This window comes from Giraffa tippelskirchi, chromosome 4 (assembly GCF_054371585.1).
Source record: "Giraffa tippelskirchi isolate mGirTip1 chromosome 4, T2T-mGirTip1v1.2.pri, whole genome shotgun sequence".
Taxonomy (NCBI): Eukaryota; Metazoa; Chordata; class Mammalia; order Artiodactyla; family Giraffidae; genus Giraffa; species Giraffa tippelskirchi.
In genome coordinates this window covers 98,845,276-98,867,261 of record NC_137278.1, presented here as the reverse complement: position 1 = coordinate 98,867,261, position 21,986 = coordinate 98,845,276, and the positions used below count along the sequence as shown (strand labels likewise).

The 21,986-nt window shown below is 55.3% G+C and overlaps 2 protein-coding genes across 6 annotated transcripts in view; one reads left to right on the top strand and one right to left on the bottom strand.

Moving 5' to 3' along the window:
* Window positions 1-2,417: 2,417 nt before the first annotated feature.
* Window positions 2,418-21,986, bottom strand: part of KANSL3 (KAT8 regulatory NSL complex subunit 3) — a 73,670-nt gene continuing 54,101 nt past the window's right edge. For 2 of the 3 annotated variants that reach the window (XM_081484678.1, XM_081484679.1), the window contains exons 21-22: window positions 4,420-4,516; window positions 2,418-2,676 (exon numbers count right to left, since the gene is read on the bottom strand). In XM_081484678.1, the coding sequence (XP_081340804.1) occupies window positions 4,445-4,516 (72 nt within the window). In that variant the 3' untranslated portion in view covers window positions 2,418-2,676; window positions 4,420-4,444. Of the gene's footprint in view, window positions 2,677-4,419; window positions 4,517-12,075; window positions 13,418-16,060; window positions 16,154-21,986 lie in introns of those variants that run through there. The other variant, XR_014051938.1, reaches the window with a different exon arrangement.
* Window positions 9,377-21,980, top strand: ARID5A (AT-rich interaction domain 5A). Of its 3 annotated transcripts, none has more exons than XM_081484724.1 (7): window positions 9,377-9,459; window positions 17,081-17,196; window positions 18,595-18,721; window positions 19,051-19,103; window positions 19,558-19,655; window positions 19,860-20,019; window positions 20,387-21,980. In XM_081484724.1, the coding sequence occupies exons 1-7, from the start codon at window positions 9,456-9,458 to the stop codon at window positions 21,602-21,604; spliced, it is 1,776 nt and encodes a 591-aa protein (XP_081340850.1). In that variant the 5' UTR covers window positions 9,377-9,455; the 3' UTR covers window positions 21,605-21,980. The 3 variants fall into 3 exon arrangements, with proteins under 3 accessions (XP_081340850.1, XP_081340849.1, XP_081340852.1); XM_081484723.1 differs by having other exon boundaries at window positions 17,081-17,205; XM_081484726.1 differs by lacking the exon at window positions 18,595-18,721 and having other exon boundaries at window positions 19,558-19,657.

Genomic DNA, 21,986 nt, shown 5'->3' with positions numbered 1-21,986 from the left:
GAACCCAGGTTTCCTGTGTCCTTCCCCCAGCCCTGGCTCACCCCATGCCTTCTGCTTGGTCCTGGGTTCTGGATAAGAGCTAATATTTATGGAGATCTGCCTTCCCACCAAACACAGTTCTAAGCTGTTTATAAGGAATAACTCATCTAGTGCCTGTAACTGCACTAGCAGGTGTGAGGGCTTTTATTGTGCCATGACCATTTTACAGATGAGAAGACTGAGCATGAAGAACTGAACTGATTTGGGGCATTCGGATTTTATTTTTTAAAACAAAACAAAACTTTTGAGCAGGGATAGAACCTGCACCCCTAGTATTGGAAGCTTGGAGTCTTAACCACTGGACGGCCAGGGAAGTCCTGGGGCACTTGGTCTTCTTATGGAGAATGCCGGTCGCTTTTCCCACTCTGCGCAGGAGGCAGATGCCACTCAGCCACGGGAAGCCTTACTCATCAGAGTGAGGCTAAGGGGTGTCTGTAATCTCCCTCTTGCAGAGATATGTGTGGGTCAGGGTTTGGGAGACTCTGAAGCCTCCAGGCGACTGAGCAGGAGAAGTAATTAGAGCAGCAACCCCCACTCCCCACCCCACCCATCCAAGACTACGTTTCCAGCATTGAAGGGGTTAATGGGACCCACTCAGGTTAGAGCTACATCATTCACCTCGACCATAATTCCTTCCAACATCCTGGCCAAATGTGAAGACCCCAACTGGGGATCTCAGGATCTTGAAGCTACTACCTGTAAACCTAGAAAACCTGGTCAGGTGGGGAGTCTCAGGGTCCAGCTCAGATCACTAAGGCCAGGTCTTGGGGTGCACACAGGACAGGACTGTGCAGAGGAGCCAGCGGTGTGACAAGGGCTTGGTCCCCTGATGTAGGGAAGATGATTGCTGTGCTAAGAGATAGTTGGGTTGGGGAGCAGGTTATTTAAGTATTTACTTCTACAGGCTCAGAAGCACCAGAATCTGCTTGGTCGGAGGCTATTTTCACACAACACCAACACAACAGAACGACCATTTGTTAAAGGTCTACGTTATTTCTAACTGTCACAGTAATCTCACAAGGTAGGTATTGCTAACTCCGTTTTACACGTGGGAAAATCGAAGACTAGAGACGGTGAGTCATTCATCCAAGGTCATATGCAAATGAGGGTGCCAGGATTGAGGAGCAGTCAGCCTGACTCCAGAGCCTTGGAGCTTCCTGTTTCAGTGGACTGACTGAGCCTGAGTGCAGCTTCTTAGGAAGTCGAGAACCTCTCTGTTTCTCTCTGCCCTTTGGTGACAAGGGAATTTCAAAAGTGCCTGATTCATTGCAAGTGTGAACGTGTGTAAGTTGCTCAGATGCTGCCTCAAGCGTTCATCTGTAAGCTTGAGTTACTCTCTACTGCTTTGGGGACTGGCATGGGAAGCCAGTGGGAAGGTTTCGGGCCCCAGTGCCCTTATCTGCCAAGGGTCCACGTGAGGGTCACCAAGGGAGAGATGATTGTCCGGCTCACTATTAGGACCCAGCTCATGTTGTTGGACCGGGAGAGGGATTTAGGGGACCGGTTTTAGGGTCAGCTTCTGGATCAGCTCACCCTCCCCAAATTCATTGCAATCCTCATCTCAAAATGCTTTGATGACTCCTGCAAGTCTAGGGCAAAATTCACACCTCCAGGAGATTCAGATCCACCCTGACCCCAACTGGTTGTTGTTGTTCAGTCACCAAGTCATGTCCGACTCTTCTCAACCCCATGGACTGCAGCCTGCCAGGCTTCCCTGTCCCTCACCATCTCCTGGAGTTTCCCCAAGTTCATGTCCATTGAATCAATGATGCCATCCAACTATCTTATCCTCTGCTGCCCTCTTCTCCTCCTGCCCTCAATCTTTCCCAGCATCAGGGTTCTAAGTGTCCCCAGCCCTTTGCTCCTGCAGCTGTCAAGATAGGAACTTTGGAATCTGACAGAAAGGGGGGGACACTGACGAAAAAGGAGCCCCATTCCCATCTGGCCTAGTAGCCTGGCCCTCATTCACCTCGCAGGTCCACCCCCACACGGGATACTGATTCTCTTGAGAGGAGGCAGCCCAAACTTTCCTAGAAGCTCTTAACAAGAAGGTAAATTGAGGCCTGGCGGGCGGCTCCCCCGCCGCCCCCTAGCTGGCTGTCAGGCCGAGCCCAGTGCCCAGCCGTCGGTCGCTGGCGTCCAGCCGCTGCCCCAGACCGAGCGGAGCGGTCGAGGCGCGCCAGCCGCGCCCCCTCCTGGCAGCGCTCCCGCCCCTGGCCCCTGGAGCCTGCCTCTCCCCGCCTGATGTAAGCTGATATTTTAATTCTCTTACATGCAATGGCGTTTAGAGAAATGACTTAACCGGATTACTCATCGTCTATAATGACTTGGCCTGGCTCCGACGCTATTCCTAGACGTGACGCTTGAGGCTTTGATTCTTTCTTTTCTTTTGCTACTTTTTTTTTAATACCAAGAAATGACTGCCTTGGGCTCGCGGCGGCTCCACCCCTCCACGCCCCTCGCAGGGCATCCTGGGAGACGTAGTTCTCTCCTGCCCTGGGGGCGCGACCCCCTCGCCTCCACCCCCGCTCCCGACAGAGAGTCCGGGGAACCTGCAGGTGGTAAGAAGCTCCCATCGTGCAGTCTGTGCAGTCTTCCGAAGAGGCACTTCAGCGCTGCCTGCCTCGGTTTACTCATCTGTCAAAGAGGAGACAGTCAGACACGGGGGGAATGAAGGGTTACCGGAGAGCTTATTTTAAAATAAGAGCAAAAGCTCTGTACAACTTCTTTATCCATTCATCTGTGGATGGATATCTAGGTTGCTTCCATGTCCTAGTTATTGTAAATAGTGCTGCCAGTCAGTTCTAATGAGGTGAATAAACCTAGAGCCTATTAAACAGAGTGAAGTAAGTTAGAAAAACAGTTATCATCTATTGACACACACATATAGAATCTAGAAAGACGGTACTGATGAACCTATTTGCAGGGCAGCAAGGGATTCCCTGGTGGCTCAGAGGGCAAAGAGTCTGCCTGCAATGCAGGAGACCTGAGTTGGATCCCTGGGTAGGGAAGATCCCCTAGAGAAGAAAATGACACCCCACTCCAGTATTGTTGCCTGGAAAATCCCATGGATGGAGGAGCCTGGTGGGCTACAGTCCATAGGGTCGCAAAGAGTCAGACACGACTGACTGACTTCACTTTCACTTTCAAAGGAGAGGCAGACATAAAGGACAGACTTGTGGACACAATGGGTGAAGGAGGGGGGGACAAATTGAGCGAGTAGCGTTGAAACATATATATTACCATATATTAAATAGCTAGCCAATAGGAATTTGCTCGGAGAAGGCAATGGCACCCCACTCCAGTACTCTTGCCTGGAAAATCCCATGGATGGAGGAGCCTGGTAGGCTGCAGTCCATGGGGTCGCTAGGAGTCGGACTCAACTGAACGACTTCACTTTCACTTTTCACTTTCATGCATTGGAGAAGAAAATGGCAACCCACTCCAGTGTTCTTGCCTGGAGAATCCCAGGGACGGGGGAGCCTGGTGGGCTGCCGTCTATGGGGTCGCACAGAGTCGGACACGACTGAAGCGACTTAGCAGCAGCAGCAGCAGTAGGAATTTGCTGTTTGATGAATGGAGCTCAAATCTGATGCTCTGTGACAACCTAGAGGGGTAGGGTGGGGTGTGGTGGGAGGGAGGTTCAAGAGGGAGGGGACATATGTATACCTATGGCTGATTCATGTTGATGTATGGCAGAAACCAACACAGTATTGTAATTATCCTCTAACTTAAAATACATTTTTTTTAAAAGCTCTATACAGAGCCCTTGTTTGTGTTTTTGTTTTGTTGTTTTGAAAACCTTTGTCTGGTGCATTTGTACTGACCTCCAGTCTAGACTCACTACTTTATGTCGTAAAGAAGGACCAGGCTTTGGTTGTCCAGGTATCCAGCACTTAACAGGGAGCTGGCCCACAGCTGGCCTTTCTTTATTACCTCGTCCAGCATTTACTCTCTGCGGCTCAATGTCTTCAACTGTCATAGAGTCATAAATATACAGTGGCCACTTTATAGGGCTGGGTGACACTGAATGAAATAGTCCATGTCCGAAGCTAGGTTTAGTACCTGATAAACTGGTCAAAGGTATTGTCACCCCTCCGGGCACCAGGCCTTGCGTGACTTTGGAACTGTCTGAAGAAGCAATGGCTGATTCTCATCACCTGTAAGGCTGGCAAAATATCACCTGTATATCACCTGTATTATGCCTGCTTTGCCAGTAAGGAACTGGAGACTCTGAGAGGTCAAGTGACTTGCAGATGGTCACACAGCAGCTGGGCTATCTGAGCAGGGGATGCAAATCCACATTTTCTCTCCCTGTCACCCTCCCCCACTCTCCCGCCCTCCCGCCAACACAGACACACGTAGGAATTCGACTGTTACCTTTCAGGCTCAAGAAGCATAAGAATCAGGTAGCATCTCCAGTTTCCAGCAGCAGCCAGGTGTGGTCGTGCGCCCAGAGCAGATCGAGCTGGGGAAACTAAGTGTTCACATGGGGGCGGGGGGGAGGGGGAGGTGAAAAAAAGTGACCAAAGCTCTCAGATCCCCCTCCCTCACCTCCAGCAGTTCCCCAAAGGCCGAAAGCTATTCTTGGCTTTTTCTAAAAGAGGCGTTTGAAGCCATGAGCCAATTCTTTCCATTCCTGAGCTTGGGTATCATCTATTTCGGGCGTTTGTTGTTTTCCATGAGTTGCGGATGCCACTGTGAAGCTGGCCTTTCCTGGACAGCCATGGCACGAGGGAGTGAGGCAGGAGCCAGGCGGGGCCAGCGGTTAAAAATACTTCCCCATTCGTTTCTCCTTTGAAAACGAAGCCCTGGGGGCCTTCTGCAACCGCTGGAGCCTGGGAACGGAGCTTCCCAGAGCAGACAACTGACTGAGCATGCTAGATGTGTTTGTTGGTCCCAGGAGCAAGAGCAACAGCACGGACTTGCTGTGTGACCTCCTTCAAACTCGCTTGACATCTCTGGGCCTGCTGGCCTCCTCTCCAGAATGAGGCCAGGTGGGAAGAAGCTCGTGAACGGTCCCTCCAGCTCTGAGAGGTCCCGGATGAGGACCACCCCTCCCAGGACCAGGTTTTATTTCTAGATTTGGGCCAGCAAGGGATGCTCAGTCTTGGGGACAGAAGCTAGGAGAAAGCAGCTTTTAGGTCAATCTCTGGGACTCCTTTGTAAGTTACAGAGCCCTGCAAATGTTCTAAGGGGGTCCAGAATGTTCTTGGAAGGTTCCTGTAATTGCAAAAAGACCAAGCACCATGAAGAGGGGATGAAATAAAGACTGCTGCATGTCCATACCAGATGTGCAGTCTAGCAGCTACAAGAGAGAACAGATCTGTGTTCTAACAAAGAGGGTTCTCCAAGATGTATTGTTGGACAAAAAAAATCAAGTTGCAGAATAGAACAATTAGAATGGAATCACTTTTTAAAAGCATACATAAATTTACGTGTTTTTCTATACCACGTATTTATGAAAATATATAGGGTAAGTTCCGGACGAGTTTACCCAATCTGACGCTCAGTTGCTCAGTTGTGTCTGACTCTTTGCAACCCCAAGGACTATAGCTGACAGGCTCCTCTGTCCATGGGATTCTCCAGGCAAGAATACTGGAGTGGGTTGCCACGCCCTTGTCCAGGGATCTTCCCAACCCAGGGATCGAACCCACGTCTCTTATGTCTCCTGCGTCGGCAGGCAAGTTCTTTACCACTAGTGCCACCTGGGAAGCCCACCCAATGTGATGATAGTCCTTATCTCCAGGTTAGGGAGGGAACTGAATTTGGAATGGTGTCAGAGAGAACTGATTTATTTGTAATGTCTTTATGGGAAGAATACATTTGTGTTTTTTTTTTTTTTAATTAATCTATTTGAGACACCAGGACATGGAGGACCCAGGAGACTTCTCTCAGGCCATCATGGGCTGGATCCAATGGTTAGATAATGCAGGAGGAGGGTAGTTGTGGTAGACGTGAAGGTGTATCAGTGGCTTGACCAACAGGCATGTTTATGATTTTAGGGAAGCAAATGGAGATGTCATTCCTCTGCAAGATTTATTGGCTGTTGTAAATTACTTTCTATTGCAAACAGTTGCCTCAGGAGGCAATTAAATTTAGATCATATTGTTCCCAGGTTGACACAGGCAGGTGTTGACTTGCTGAGGCTTTGCACAACAGCCACTGTCTGTAAGAGTGTGTTCGACTGCCTCAGATGGCAGAATAACTCTATCCTGTGTGGGATGATCTGCTGCTTTGTCAGGCAATGAGCCTCTTCAGCCTGGGAGGGTGGGGTTGGCCTAGACTGGGATGCCGAGGGTAGTGCCTAGGCCTTTATCCCAAACCTTGGGCAAACAGTCCTAATAGGATGGCAGTCCAGTGGTTGAGACTCAGAGCTTTCACTGCCAAGGGCAAGGGTTCAATCCCTGGTATGGGAGCTAAGATCCTGCAAGCTGTGGCTCCCCCCAAACCCGAAAAAAAAGAATGGACAAAGCTTTTCTACCATAGCATCTGCCAACACAGCCTCAGGTCTCCTGGAGGGCTTATAAACTGGGAAGTTTGGGGGCACTATTATAATCACTATTATAATGATTGTTAGAGGCAGTTACTATTGTTGACGATGTGTCTGTTACCAAATCTACAGGCACAGACTTTTATAAAATGACCCATTACGAAGCAGACAAGGGAGCCCACATGTTGTCCACTCTGGACTGAGCCTGGAGAGTTCTTTCATCCCAGAGCCAAAGGATAAGGGACACAGTTTCAGCGTCACCAAACTACAACCCTGGTCCACTTGTTTAGGGTGATGGCTGGGTGATAATGAGTGCAAACAGGGTTGGTAAATGCATGGGTCCAAGGGCTCCATAACCAGCGGTGTTTCCAGTCACTGCTTTGTTCATGGATTCCAGGCCTAACTGCCAGCTATCACTGGACATCTCTCTGGCACATAGTCCTCACCAGCGCTCAAGTCTTCCCCTGTACACTTTCTCCTCCTCAGGCTGTGCTCCCTGATTCAGTTAACAGCACTGCCAAGAAACGCTGAGGGGAATGACTGAGGGGGCCTGTACTGGAGCTCAGATGCTCAGCTCCACCATTTACCAGCTGTCTTACTTGAGCTAATTAATCCTCTGGAGCCTCAGTTTTATCGTATAAAATTAGGAAATGCATAGCGCTGTTTGTATTAAAGCTAATCAACAATTTGCGGTTGCCTACTCTGTGTTAGGACAGGGTTTAAGTCTGTATGTGAGACCTTGGCTCTTTTTTCAAATTGCGGAAAAATATGCATTACATGAAATTTACCATTTTAACCATTTTTAAGTATACAGTTCAGGGACATGAAGTACATCCACATTTTTGCTCAACCATCACCACCATTCATCTTCTGAAATTTTTCATCTTGCAAAACTGAAACTCTGTACTTATTAAATGTGTGTGTGTGTGTATGTGTCAGTCACTCAGTTGTGTCCCACTCTTTGCAATCCCATGGACTGTAGTTTGCCAGGCTCCTCTGTTCATGGGATTCTCCAGGCAAGAATACTGGAGTGAGTTGCCATTTCCTTCTCCAGTGCATGAAAGTGAAAAGTGAAAGGGAAGTCGCTCAGTTGTGTCCGACTCCTAGCGACCCCATGGACTGCAGCCCACCAGGCTCCTCCGTCCATGGGATTCTCCAGGCAAGAGTACTGGAGTGGGTTGCCGTTGCCTTCTCCGTCTGAGCTGCTAGGGAAGCTGTATTAATACTAACTCCCTATCCCTACCCCCACCCCCCAGCCCTTGGCAACCATAATTCTATACCATTTGTTCCATGAATTTGACTCTAAGTACTTTATATACGTGGAATCATACAGTATTTGTAGCTTGTGTCTGGTTTATTTTACTTGGCATAATGTCTTCAAGGTTGTGGAACAACCTTGTTCCACGTGTTGCAGAACACGTGAGAATTTCCTTCCTTTTTCAGACTGAGTGATATTCCATTTTATGTACATACCAGTTTCGGGCTTCCCTGATAGTTCAGTTGGTAAATAATCCACCAGCAATGCAGGAGACCCCGGTAAGATTCCTAGGTCGGGAAGATTCCCTGGAGAAGGGATAGGCTACCCACTCCAGTATTCTTGGGCTTCCCTTATGGATCATCTGGTAAAGAATCTGCCTGTAATGCAGGAGACCTGGTTGGTTGGGAAGATCCCCTGGAGAAGGGAAAGTCTACCCACTCCAGTATTCTGGCCTGGAGAATTCCAGGGACTGTATAGTTCACGGGTCGCAAACAGCCGGACACAACTGAGCGACTTTCACTTTCACCATAGTTTAGGGGCTTCCCTGATGGCTCAACAGTAAAGAACCTGCCTGCAATGTAGGAGATGAAGGAGACACGGGTTTGATCCCTGGGTCAGGAAGATCTCCTGGAGGAAGAAATGGTAACCCACTCCAGTATTCTTGCCTGAAAAATCCCATGGACAGAGGAGCCTGGGTGGGCCATGGTCCAAAGGGTGGCAAAGACTCGGGTGCGACTGAGTACACACCACAGTTTACCCGTTATCCATCAATGGACACTGGATTGCTTTCACTTTTTGGCTATTGTGAACAATGCTTCCAGACCTTGAACTCTCAAACCCAAGAGAAAACCCAAGTTTTCTCTTCTGTGAGATGAATATGGCTGAGTTACTTCTCCCTCTGGCAGAAGCCCAGCTGCAGCTGGTTCAACATCTCCTAAGGCCCCTACTCCACTCGAAGCCTCTTCTCCCCAAGCAGGGATCATGCCCCCTCTTTCCACTGCTCACTTTGTAGCTGCCCTCTCTGTCTTTGAGACATAGGTGGACACGGGACCCTGTCAGCAGGTTTCCTGCCCCAGGCATTTCTGGGCCCCCACAGAGCTTAGGCAAAGGACTTGTTACTTTGGAAGGGGTCCTTGTTTAGGTATCACCAACCATCTCTACTTCCAAGTTGGGTTGGCAGGGAGATGGGAGATGTCTTCCACCCAGTTCAAGTCAAAGTCGAAAGCGCTTTGCTACCCCACCCAGACCCCAGAGCCCTGCTTGAGACCAAAGAGGAAATTTCCAAGACTCAAGTTTTGCCTCCAGAAGCACAAGGCAGCCGTGACTCCTGGGCGTCCTGCCTCAGCCCCTCCGGATGAGGAGCCTAGTTCAGCAGCGTCTGCGCCTGGGGAGGGAGAGAGCACACTACAGCTCCCAGAGTTCTCCGGGACGAGGAGGCGGTCCCCATCCTTCGCGGAAGAATTGGACCCACCAACCGGAGCCCAGAGCGGGGCCGGGGGCGGGCAGAGGCGGGTCCGGGGGCGGGTCCGGGGCCGGGCGGGGGGCGGGGCTGGGTGGGAGGTGGCCGGCGAGCTGCGCCCCGGGTCAGTCGCGCGGAGAGCGCGGGGTCCGGAGAGAGGCGCGCGAGGAGGGTCCTGTGGTGGCTCCGCGGGCGCTCTCCGGGCCATGGGTAAGTGGCTCTGCGGTCCTCCCGATACGGGACGGGCGGCCCAGCGGGAGGGCTAGGTTGTGGCGCCAGGTCTTTCCCGGCGCTCGCGGCGGTCGGTGCTGCCTTGGGGGGCGAGCGGGGGCTGGGGTGGCCTCGGGGGCGAGAGCGCGCGGGGAGCTAGTCTGGCCCGGGACGCCCGCGTCCTCCCGGCCCGAGCCTGGGCCAAAGCCTAGTGTCGGGCGCGTGCTGTTCGAAAAAAGGAAAGAAAGTTCTGGTGGCCAAGGGGCTTCCCGGGCGTTTGTCTCGAAACTCTGTTCGTCGTCTCTTGACTGAAATTTACCAAGCCCTGTACGGTTCTGTCATCCCACTTCCTGCTGTGGTTTTCAATCTCGAGCTGGCCTCAGCTAATTTGTTGTGACAGCTGTCCGCAGCAGTTCTCCGTCTGCAGCGCCCCTCGCCCGGCCCCCGCCGTCACATCCCGGCGGTTCTCAGAATCCGCCGGCGCCGCCGAGAAGGGGCACCGGGTCCGCTGGGCGCGCGGGGCGCTTTCCACTGCGGCCGCCGTTTCCTGAAAGTGACTCTGTGCTGGTTTTGAAGAACTTGCTCAATGCATTTTGAAGAATCAACTGTTCCTCTTTGAGCCGAGAGTCGTGCTGATCCTTCGGCGGTTACCGGCTTCTCGCGCCCTATCCTTTCTCTTTCTCTTTCCTCTTCCCTTTTTTCTTTTTTCTGTAGTCTCTCCTCTTCTTGTCTCCCGTCCACCCTCCTCTGTACCCTCCCACCCCTAACCCCTGGCAGGGAAGAAGTAACTTCCTTCTTTGCTCCGCGCATCTTTCTCCTCTGTCTCTTTTCTCCCCTTGGGGTTCCAGAAGGGACAGCGTGGCGGACCCGCGAGAAATGGGGGGGCGGGGAGGGGGTGGAAAGCGGAGACGCACTGGCTGCGAGAGAAGCGTTTGGCTTCGCGCTCAGTCCGAACCGCGGACCGAACCCGGCTGCCTCGTCTCGGTCCTTGCGCAGTGTTCAGGGGGCGCGGCCGCGCCGGCCTCAGGCCCTCCAGCCCGACGGACGCTGGGAATAGGGGAGGAGATCGCCCGATGCCGGACCCCCAAGGGCGCAGGGTGCGGGTCTGGCAGCACTCTACTGCAGACCCAGGGTCCCTTTCTTTGCGGGGTCGTCAGCTAGCCAAGAGGAGTCCGCGGAGCCGAAGGGAGGATAACAGGTGCTTCTTGCCCCAGCTGAAGCACCAGAGTTGGGGTGTGGGGTCTCTGTGCCCAGAGGCCGGGCTAGGGCAGAGATGGCAGTTAGTGGGTTGGGTCACCAGGGTGGAGTTCCAGAGCCTGTCCAAGCCCTGGGGACCCTTCTGGGCCTCGAACTTGGAATGGCAGCGGTAGAAAGGACCTCAGAGAATTAGCCCCTCTCTCGGAGGGGCTTACAGTCTGCGAAACTGAGGCTTAGAGACCAGCCCTGGTCTGACAGAAAGGACAGTTTAGGCCTCTGAGACCCTGCCCCTCTCTCCCTTCCCAGTGGTTTCCTGTTCCCAGGTGGGAAACCTGGGATAGCCCACACCTGCCTTGGACCTTGCTTACCGTCTGGGCTTCGAGAGCCACTCTGGGAGAGCTCTACTAGGAGAGAGAGAAAGAGTGCCCCAGGCAGAAGTCAGGCAGCCTTCCTTTGTCCTGGCTGTGCGTCTACTGTTGACCCATGTCTCGGACAAGCCGCCACCCAGCCTGGTTTCCCCATCGGAGGGATGAGTGTACCGAGTGTAGTTGGTGGGAACACAGGAAGCAGTACAGAGATGGAGCTGTTACTTTTATCACCAGATACCACCCAGACTTGGAGGGGCAAGACAGTGGGGACTCAGCCTCACCCTGGATCAGAGTCTTTCAGGATCACCAGATCCCAGGGGGCTGGGAGTTGGTCGCTTCACATTTGGTGCCCCCACACCTGCTTCTTTCTACACTCAAGGCTGTCACCTTGGCCCCAGCTGCTCCCCGACCCTGGCCCCTCTTCCCTCCCCTGAGACACGGAGGCAGGGCTGGGTGGGGAGCTGCACATGTCCAGGTTGCCCGTCTGTCCTCCATGCTGGCTGGAGCACAGCCCTTGGCAGGTCCCCCCTCCTCAAACCACTGCTCTGCCAGGCAGCCGGCTCCGCGCTGAGTGGACTGGCCGCTTCAAAGGTTGCCTTTGTTTCAGCTCCAGCTCAAGCCAAAGAGCAACTTAAGCCAACAACCTCAGGCAAGAAGGTGTGGCGTGTCTGCTGGTTGTTATTGAGGCCTCTTGTTACCATTATTGTCATAATTGACACGGTGCTCCCAGTGGGTGACTTTTCATGAAAGGAAGTGTCGCTTCCTTTCCATCACACAGAGAGTGAATGAGGCGGGGCAGGAGGGGGTGGGGGGTCGAGAGAGTGAGAGAGGCCTTGAACTAGTCACAGCCCAGCTCCTCTCAGTGAGTGCAGGTCATGTTTATGAAGCTGCTGCTCCCTGCGGTGCAGAACTCTAGGCACTGAGACACAGCGGAGTGACAGACCTCAGGTGTCACCCCCCCCCACACACACACCCACACATGCACACACTCAGACACACATGCACACACTCAGACACGCACGCACACACGCACAAACACAGCCACCTGTGGTTTTTCGGGGGGAGCTTCGTTTCTCGCTTTATTCTGCTTAGAACGTTGGGCCCATTGGGTCTAACAGACACACCTTATAGGTGGGAGAACAAAGTAAGGTACAGAAACACCTGTGTGAGGTCAGAGCCCCCTCCCCACCCTCCCTCCTGCCCCACCCTCCTCTGCTTTCAGCTTCTCTGGGAGGGCAGGCCCAGGATCTTGTCAGCAGATTAACAGGGGTGCTGCAGTGTGACACTGCAGGTCCCCTGGGGAGAGACGGCCAACTTGCACCCTCTGAGCACAGAGAAGGAACTTCAGGTCTCGCTTTACTGTTGTTTAGTCACTAAGTCATGTCCGACTCTGTGACCTCATGGACTGTAGCCTGCCAGGCTCCTCTGTCCATGGGATTTCCCAGCAAGTATACTGGGGGAGCTCGCCATTTCCTTCTCTGGGGGATCTTCCCAACCCAGGGATCGAACCCTCATCTCCTGCATTGGCAGGTAGTTTCTTTACCATTGAGCCACCAGGGAAGCCCTGGGGTTTCCCTGCTCCCATTAAAAAACTCTTGACCTTGGAGTCAGTGTCTTGAGACAGGGAGACTGCACTGGTTGCAAATCTCAGCTTTGCCACTAGTAAGCTATGTGACCTCGGGTGAGTTACTGAACCTCTCAGATCCTCAGATCTTGTAATATCTGTTAATGGGGGCAGAGAGATAATAATACCCACCCGGCTGCTGGGAAGATGTAGTGAGCCAGTGTACAGAAGTGCCCAGACCAGGGCCTAGGAAAGACTGGTTTCAGTTGGTGAAGTACATAGTGTGGGGAGGGAGGGGTGGCTTGAGAGCAGGCCAGCTTCCTTTCAGGAGCCTCCTCTTTCACAGCTAGTGACTGAAATTAACCTCTTCACTGCCTCGGTTTTAGGATCAAGGGTTAAGCTTGACTTCCACAGAGCTGTGGAGTTGAACAGACCGCTAACACAGGAAGGGCCCTAGCCATGCTGCCTCCACGCTCCCTCGCCGCTGCAGGTGAAGGGGCTGGATCACCTGGCCACGCCCCCTCGCCGGCCGAGAGGGGCCGGGTCACACGGCCCCGAGGTGAGGAAACGGCTGCCATCGTCGAGGCTCTTCTCACTCAGTTGTCTAGCCGCATGACAACTGGGAATAAGCTCAACGGGGCCCACAGAGCCCCTGAGCCCTGCGGAGGAGACCTGAATCTGTGGAGACACTGCTTCTGCATAGGAGGATGCACGTCAGAAAGGCGTTATCATTTTTCAGAGTAATTTCTAAGTTTAAATGCAATTCAGTCAAAACCCCAGTGGCTTTTGTTTCTTTCTTCTCCTTCATCCTTTCCCTCTCTTTTTCATCCTGGAATGTGACAGAATTATCCTAAAGTTCAGATGGAATTTTTAAAGAGGAGTCATGATGGGGGACTTGAGCTCTGGATAGTAAGTTGTGTTACAACGTGACAGAAATTAAAACCATGCATGGGTCCAGCATTCCACAACGAATGAAAGAGAACAGAAAGTCCAAAACCAGCTCCCAGAGTGTTCCTTACAAACCTTTAGATTGTGGGGAAAGTAGTATTTCAAACTATTCGGGGAGGAGATCACTCAGTCTGTGCTGGGGTCTTGGGAGCTGGGCAGGCAGGAGGACTCACCTGGCCCCTATGAGAGGGGGTTTCAGACTTATTTCTCAAGGCAGAACTCTTTTTCCAAATGAAGATTTAGTGGGAACTACTATCTCGCAATGACTGGAGAAGAGATGGAGAGGACAGGCTGAGGAAGGAGGGCGAAGACTCTCCCCACCCCCCTCATCAGGGCTGCAGCCCAGGTGGGCGAGAATGGAGGCTGAGTTCACCCCGGAACTTGGCCGCACACAGAGATAGAATGTTTTCCCTTTGTGGCTCTCATCCCTGTCTCTGCTGGAGTGAAACAGCTCAGATGGTGACCTCCTTCCCAGATGACCCAAGTGCCCAAGTCCTGGAGATTTCCCTAGGAGAGCGTGGCCCTCTGCAACCAAGCAGGAGGGGCCAGGCCACTCTGTCCCAGTGGCCCTTAACCTGGCTGCCCTCTCAGGCCCCCTGGGGAGTTTTAAACCCTGAAGCCTCTTGTTGTTGTTGTTTAGGCGCTAAGTCCTGTCTAATTCTCTCGCGACCCCATGGATTGTAGCCCGCCAAGCTCCTCTGTCCATGGGCTTTCCCAGGCTAGAATACCATTTCCTTCTCTAGGGGATCTTCCTGACCCAGGGATGGAACCCATGTCTCCTGCATTGGCAGGCAGATTCTTTACTGCTGAGCCACCAGGAAAACCTCTGGGGCCCCTTGCAGGACTTAAATCATACTCGGGTTGGGGGAGGGGGAGAGACAGGCACCATGTCTTTTAAATTCTCTGGGTGATTCCAGTGGGCTCTGGTCCCACCACCTTCTTCCCCTGAGGCCCGAGGACAGCCTTGCAGGAGGGTGCCACTGAGAAGCCTTGTCACAGGAACAGATGGAGAGAGTCCTTCGGAGCCGAGCCTTTTCCCTTCAGGAAAGAAGGGAGCGAGGATGTGAAAGCAGAGCAGAGAAGGCAGGAAGGGAAAGGAGAAAAGCTGGGGGACACTGATCAGCTGAAGGCTTCAGGATTCACGGATAGTCAGCAAAGGACCCCAGTGTCTTTCTCCCCCCACCCTAGCCCCAGTTCACAGAAGGAAAGGAAAGGTGGAGGAGCCGAGTTGCCCAAGGACCCAGTTGGAAAGGCATCCGTCAGGGGTGGGAGGGGTCAGTTATTAGTACCCAGTTATTTCTGGAGACCGGCTGTGTCTCTGGTGATCAGGAGCCAGCCTGCAAGGACAGCCCAGGCCCAATAAGCATTAAGGCTCAGTTTCTCTTCCAGGCTCATTCGGACTCCCCATCAAAGCTTGTAAACGTTGGTGATAAGCACAACAGCCGTAGTGGTGGCGAGGCCAGGCCCCCGGGCTGGTGGTCAGACAGACCTTGTTTTGAATGTGGTCCTCCAGCAACTTAATCTCTCTGGCTTCAGTCCTCACCTCTCTTTAAAATGGGATCCCTCTGGGACTCAGTGAGAGAACATATGCATGAAAGGGCCGGGGACACAGAGCCAAAGACCTGCATGGCACTTCTGTGAACAGCCGCCCAAGGGGACACTGTCCAGCAGCCAGAGGTCTACAGCTCAGGCTTCTGGGCACTGCTGGCCTCGTGGGTCACTCTGCTGTGGGTTTCTTCTTTTTTAAATTTTATTTATTTTTGGCTGTGCTAGGTCTTTGTCACTGCGCAGGCTTTTTCTCTAGTTGCAGTGAGCAGGGGCAACTCTGGTTGTGGAGTACACACTTCTTATTGCGGTGGCTTCTCTTGTAGAAGAGCACAGGCTCTTGGCTGGAGGGCTTCAGCAGTTGCAGCCCCCGGGCTCTAGAGCGCAGGCTCAGTAGGTGTGGCATGCAGGCTTAGTTGCTCCGCAGCTTGTGGGATCTTCCCGGACCAGGGATCGAACCTGTATCTCCTGCATTGGCAGGCGGATTCTTTATCACTGAGCCCCCAGGGAAGCCCAGGCTTCTTGTTCTTAAAAAGTTTCTTTTCTACCTAGGATGGAGGGGGAATCTTGCAGGGTCCCAGCGGTAAGGATTTTCTGAGCTGGAGTGAACCGGGACAGTTCATGCAACATGAACAAAAAGGAGAAAACAAAGGGTGGTATCACATGGCCAATCACCCGCTGCATGGCCCGAGCAGCTCCCAGTGGCTGTGTCTTTGCAGCCATCAACTCTCAGGATGCCCTTAGGAGAATTGAGCCCCTGGCTCCTCTCTGCCCTCCATCAGGTTGTTGTGGGACTCACCCATTCTCTCCTCCAAAATGGGACTTCCCTAGTAGCTCAGACAGTAAAGGATCCACCTGCAATGCAGGAGACCCGGATTTGATCCCTGGGTCGGGAAGATCTCCTGAAGAAGGGAATGGCTACCTGCTCCAGCATTTTTGCCTGGAATATCCCGTGGACAGAGGAGACATTTTTCCTTACCTGCCACCTGCTGTGTGGGGGTGCTGGGCAGCCTCACCAAGCTGTCAGGAGGCCAGACAAGCCACAGGCATCTCAGTCTGGATGGCCCCATCCCTATGGTGTGAGGAGGTGAGAATGACTAGAGAGAAGTGCTGTGCTTGGCTGAGGGCTGGGAAGGTTCCCCCCCACCCCTCCACCCCCCCGCCCACCTGCTTGGGGCTTGTCAGGTGAGACCTGAAGGGTCACCAGGAGCCATGAAGGTGAGAGGAGTATGTGGCCTAATTAGGGGAAGTTAGGACTCTGCTGAGCTTCATAGGTGGCGCTAGTGGTAAAGAATCTGCCTGCCAATGCAGAAGAGGCCAGAGACGTGGGTTCGATCCCTGGGTCAGGAAGATCCCCTAGAGGAAATGGCAACCCACTCCAGTATTCTTGCCTGGAGAATCCCATGGACGGAGGAGTCTGGTGGGCTACAGTCTCTGGAGTTGCAAACAAATCAGACATGACTGAGCATGCACGGGAACACGAGGGATGCTTAAGAAAAGCTTGGATGCTTTATAAACGGGAACTTCTTGGTTATTTGCGGAGGGTCTACGGTCCCAGCAGCCCCCATGGTGCTTTGAGGGCCCATAAATATGGGTGCCTCCGCAGCTCTCTTAGCTCCCAGTGTGGCTGAGCCGCTGCAAATACTGTCTGATGTGGAGAGGTGGGGTTTGGAGACAGTTTCCCCCAGCACCATGGCCCCAGCCTCCTCTGACTTGACCGCAGGGTGATTTAGGGTCTCCTTCATAGTTCTGGGGAGACGGCTGGACTGGAGTAAGGGGAACTGGCAGGTGTGGCATGGGTGGGTCTAAGGGAGCGGCAGAGCCAGGGGAGCTCCGTGTTGCTTAGAGGGCGCCTGCGGCAGCTGGGCACAGAGGATGGCGAGGACTCGCCCCCACTGGGCCGTTCGGATGCCACCCTGCCCTCCTGCCACCCACTCCTCTGTCAGCATCTCATGTTCTCACTCTCCCTTGCCCTTCTCCCCTTCTTCTTCTCCTCCAGCACCTCCGGTCAAAGGGAAAAGGAAACAGTCAGATGAAGGGGAGCCCCTAGACCCACCAGTGTCTCCTCAGCCTGATGGTGAGCCGAGCAGGAGCCAGAGCCCCGTGCACCTGGAGGTGAGCTGGGTGAGCCCTCCTCCACTGGGGGCCTCTTCTCTGCCCCTCCCCTCACCCTGCTCCACCTGTGTGCAGCCTCCCAGGTGACCTTGGAGACCCCCTGGAGATGTGTTCCCTAACCCCGCCAGCCCTGCAGAGAGTCCAGAGAGGGGCACCGCCCCACTGTCTGGGGCCTTGTGCTGGGCAGACGGGAGGGCTCGCCCATCACCTCTAGCTGGACTTTCAGGCCTAGTTTTTACAGAACCCTTTTATTACATGAGGATGATGACCTGGAGCCCTGATCTACAAAAGAGAGTAAAGCACTGTTCTACGACGTTACGCTGCACATACACCTTTCTGTCCCTGCACATTTATAACATGGACACTGAAGTCACGTAGTGAGATCAGTGCTGCTGTGCTGACCAGCACAGTCGTAGCCATCAGCCTCTGCATCAGTGCTCTTTGGGCATTTGCTTCGGAGGCACAGGATGGAGGGAGCTGCAAATGGGAACAGGTTTTAACAGATGTCCTGGAGTTCAGAGAAGAGGAACAGAAAAGCATGTTCATTTGAAGAACTGTGGTCAGAGCACCTCCGTTCTGAGGCGCGGCAGTGTGTTCCCAATTTCACAGGTAACATGCACGCTGGCTTGTTTATTTCCAGAGGTCTTTGATTAGTCAAAACCACGGTCATGATACTCGAATAGAGTATTTTTGGAACACATAGCTCGTTGCACGGTTCTCACCCTGATGACGGTTGCCAGCCCTCTCGTGTTTGGGGCCACCCCAGCCGGGACTCCAACCCCAGCCCAAGAGTAGCTCCTGCCCTGAGCCACAGGAAGAGCATCGGGAGAAATTCCCACTGGGAGCAGAAACCAAAAGACCTGTGCATTGGACACAAGGGCCCTTTGGAGCCCAGGACAAGGTGTCTCCTCCCCAAGCTGAGCACATGGACAGGCGGGTCACAGAAGCAAGCCTGGCGGAGCAGCCCCACACAGCTGGAATGCACCATCCTTTGGCTTGGACCACAGAGGCCACTGGGAGCTCTGGGGCCATGGAGCCTGCCTCCAGGAGCTCAGAGTCTGGTAGAGGAGCTGAGATGGCAATGTGACAAACTAGAGCCAGGTGAAGAAGTGATCGGAAGCTTGGAGAAGGGGCAGGGCTGCTTCCATGGCCGTCCCTGGAGCCAGGCCTTTGCGGACCCTGACCTGGGGTCCTGGGCTAACATGGAACACCTCTGTCTTTCTGACCCCAGGAACAACCACTGCAGCCCAGAGTTGGGTCTGGGGGTCTGCTCCCTCCTCTGGGAGCCTGGGGTTGGTGGCCATGCATCTCCTTCCTCCCCAGCAGCCAGTGGTTCCGCCTCTCCGCAGCCTCCTACCAACTGGGGGCTCATCCCACTGCCTCGTGTTCTTTCCCCAGGAGCCCCCCGAGGCAGGCGGGGAGCGGGAGGAGGAGGAGGAGCAGGCCTTCCTGGTCAGCCTCTACAAGTTCATGAAGGAGCGACACACGCCCATCGAGAGGGTGCCCCATCTCGGCTTCAAGCAGAGTGCGTCCCTGGGGTGCAGGCAAGGGAGGGGGGCCCAGCAGGGAACCCCACCCAGGCAGGGCATCGGGGCAGCACCTCCATTCTGGGTGACCCCCGACGCTGCCAGCCCACAGGGGTTGCACACAGAAAGGCTGCCCCCCTCCAGGCACTGGCCTGGCAGTGGGCGGGGCCAGATGTCCATCCTCACAGGCCACTGGGCCCCCAGCACACACAGTGCGGGCTGCCCAGCCATCCCGGTGGCCCTGCCTGATGGGGCCATGGGGACAGGCTGCTGGCTGCCCCCTCCTCCCACCAAGGCTGACAGCGGCCCCGGCCCTTCTTGTCCCCAGTTAACCTGTGGAAGATCTACAAGGCCGTGGAGAAGCTAGGGGCCTATGAACTGGTAAGGACGGCTCCTCTGAGTCCTCACCCTGCCACGTCTCCCAGCACACCTCAGCTGTACCCCCGGGGAGCTAGGGAAAAGAGGGAGCCCAGCAGACCTGCCGTTTCGCCTCGGCAGGAGGACGAGGCAGTGTCCAAACCCTGCCCTTAGCCCAGCTCCCTGTGCGCCGTGGGGAGAAGGGACCTGCCCCACCTGCCAGCACTTTGTTGTTCCAAGCAAGATTTTCACCCTTTCCATCTGTTCTGTCCTTGCACTCACAAAGGGCCAGTGCTCGGGCGGCCCCTGGGAGGGGAACTTGGCTGGCTGCTGGCCAGGGGAGCCCCCTCCAACCTCCCCGCCCCTGCTGACGGAAAAGCAATTAGAAAACTGCCTCCAAGTGGGGACCCCAAGCTCTGAGGACCCCCGCGGGCAGGGGGGCGCCCACCCGCAGTGCCCTGACGTGGTGCCCTTGCAGGTGACTGGCCGCCGCCTCTGGAAGAACGTGTATGACGAGCTAGGGGGCAGCCCGGGAAGCACCAGCGCGGCCACATGCACACGCCGCCACTACGAGAGGTGTGGGGCCTTCTCCCAACCACTCTGATGGGCCGTGGGGCTGGGGGCGGACTGCAGGCCTCCTGGACAAGATGGAGCATGCGGGCCCCCGTGGCTGGGGGCTGTCTGTGTGCCGGTCGGGCAGGGGTGCTGGCGGTCTGGGCCTAGAGGGTGGGAGCCTCCAGCCAGCCTGGCCCCCTGGCGACACGCCCGGTTCCTCCCCAGGCTGGTCCTCCCATACGTGCGGCACTTGAAGGGGGAGGATGACAAGCCTCTGCCCCCCTCCAAGCCCAGGAAGCAGTACAAGGTGGCCAAGGAGCCTCGGGGGGAAGATGGGGCCACTGAGAGGCCGAAGAAGGTCAAGGAGGAGAAGCAGGTGGACCAGGTGAGCTCTGAGCCCCGTGCCGTGCCTCTCGCAGCGCCCCCACCAGTCCTCACTGTGGCTGCAGAGCTCCCTGCCTAGAACCCCCAGAATACCCCCTCCCCAAGGGCAGCACGTTGGGGGGGAGGTCATAGAGTGGTTCACTACTTGAGGGCCTCAAGGTGGTACACGCAGGGTCTGAATCCTAGTCTGCACCCAGTTTCACCAGTCCCCATGTCCTGACACCGAGCTGTGTCTTTTCAGAGGATGAGACGCCTTCTGACAGTTCTGCACAAGGTGCTGGGAAGGCTGGCTCCCTCGTCACCGAGTCCCCAGCTCAGGGTTGCACGGCTCACACCCAGCCCTGAGGCTTGGCCTTTTCTCATTCTAGCTAATGCCAGAAAAGACCAAAACAGATGCCCCTGACCTGGTGAGGCTTCCTAGCCAGGCAACACCCAGGGACAGCATGGAGCAGCGAGGCCCAGCCTCCGGGCCCTCTCTGCCCTTTGTGGGTGCCAGTGGCTGCCCTGAGGCCTACAAACGGCTCCTGTCCAGATTCTACTGCAGAGGGACACATGGTATCATGTCACCGCTGGCCAAAAAGAAGCTCCTGGCCCAGGTGAGCAAGGCGGAAGCCTTGCAGTGTCAGGAGGAGGGCTGTCGCCACGGGGCAGGTGGGGAGCCCCAGGCACCCCCGGCCATCCCGCCCGTGGAGAGTCCCCAGAGCCCAGGAGGGCTGGCCGAGGACTCCAGGCACCAGCTGACACCTCTGGAAGGAAGGCAGGCCCCCGGGGGCGGCCTCTGGGAGGAGACACAGGCAGGCCCTCGCCCGTCGGCCCCCATCTTCACCAGCTGCTTCCACGCCTACCCCAGCAAGGTGCTGAAGCCTGTCAGCCAGCATCCCAGGGACCTTTTCCCAAGTCTTAAAGATAGGGTGTTGTTGGGGCCCCCTGCCAAGGAGGAGAGGCTGCAGGCCAAAGAGCCCCCCCTGGTGTGGGGCGGGGATGCTAGCCGCCCTTCCGCATTCCACAAAGGCAGCTCCAGAAAGGGCAGCCTCTACCCCAAACCCAAAGCCTGCTGGGTGTCCCCCACGACCAAGGTCCCTGCTGAGAGCCCCGTGCCCCTGCCTACCTTCCCGAGCAGCCCAGGCCTGGGCCGCAAGCGCAGCCTGGTGGAAGAGGGCTTGGTCCACGGTGGCAAAAAACTGCGGGCAGTGTCTCCCTTTCTTAAGGAGGCGAGTGCCCAGGAGTGTGGGACCAAGCCTGGGGGCCCTGACCTGGCCGTCTCCTGCCTGCTGGGCCCCGCCCTCCCGGAGGCCTATAGGGGTACCATGCTGCGCTGCCCACTGAACTTCGCTGGCACCCTGAGCCCCTTAAAGGGCCAGGCCGCCCTCCCCTTCAGCCCCCTGGTCATCCCCGCCTTCCCAGCCCACCTGCTGGCCACCACCGCGCCCTCGCCCATGGCTGCTGGCCTGATGCACCTCCCACCGGCGTCCTTTGACAGTGCCCTGTGCCACAGACTCTGCCCGGCCTCGTCTCCATGGCACATGCCGCCCGCCACAGCCTACACAGCACCCCACTTCTCTTTCCACCTCAACACCAAGCTGTAGGTCAGCCTGCCATGCTGTGTGCAGTCAGGGTCTGACTCAGCCTGGGGTGGGCAGGCACTGCCGGGGGCGCTCTGGCCTGGAGCCCCTCCTCAAGAGAGCCTGCCTGTGCCTGACAGGGATGGGCCCTAGGCTAGGAAGCCTGGCCCAAAAAGAGGCCCTGGGAAAACTGGGCTTCTCTCTCAAGATGGCAGCCCGAGCCCAGGGACTGGGGCCCAGTGATGGCATGCCTTGGGAGAAGACATCAAGAGGTGGACAACTCCCAGCCCGGGCCCCAGAGCAGGGATCGGGGCAGGTGAAGGGCCACGGGGCTGTTTAGCTGCATGAGGCGTCCATGCTGCCTATGGAAAATCCAATAAAACACCAATGAATCCACGCAGCCCTG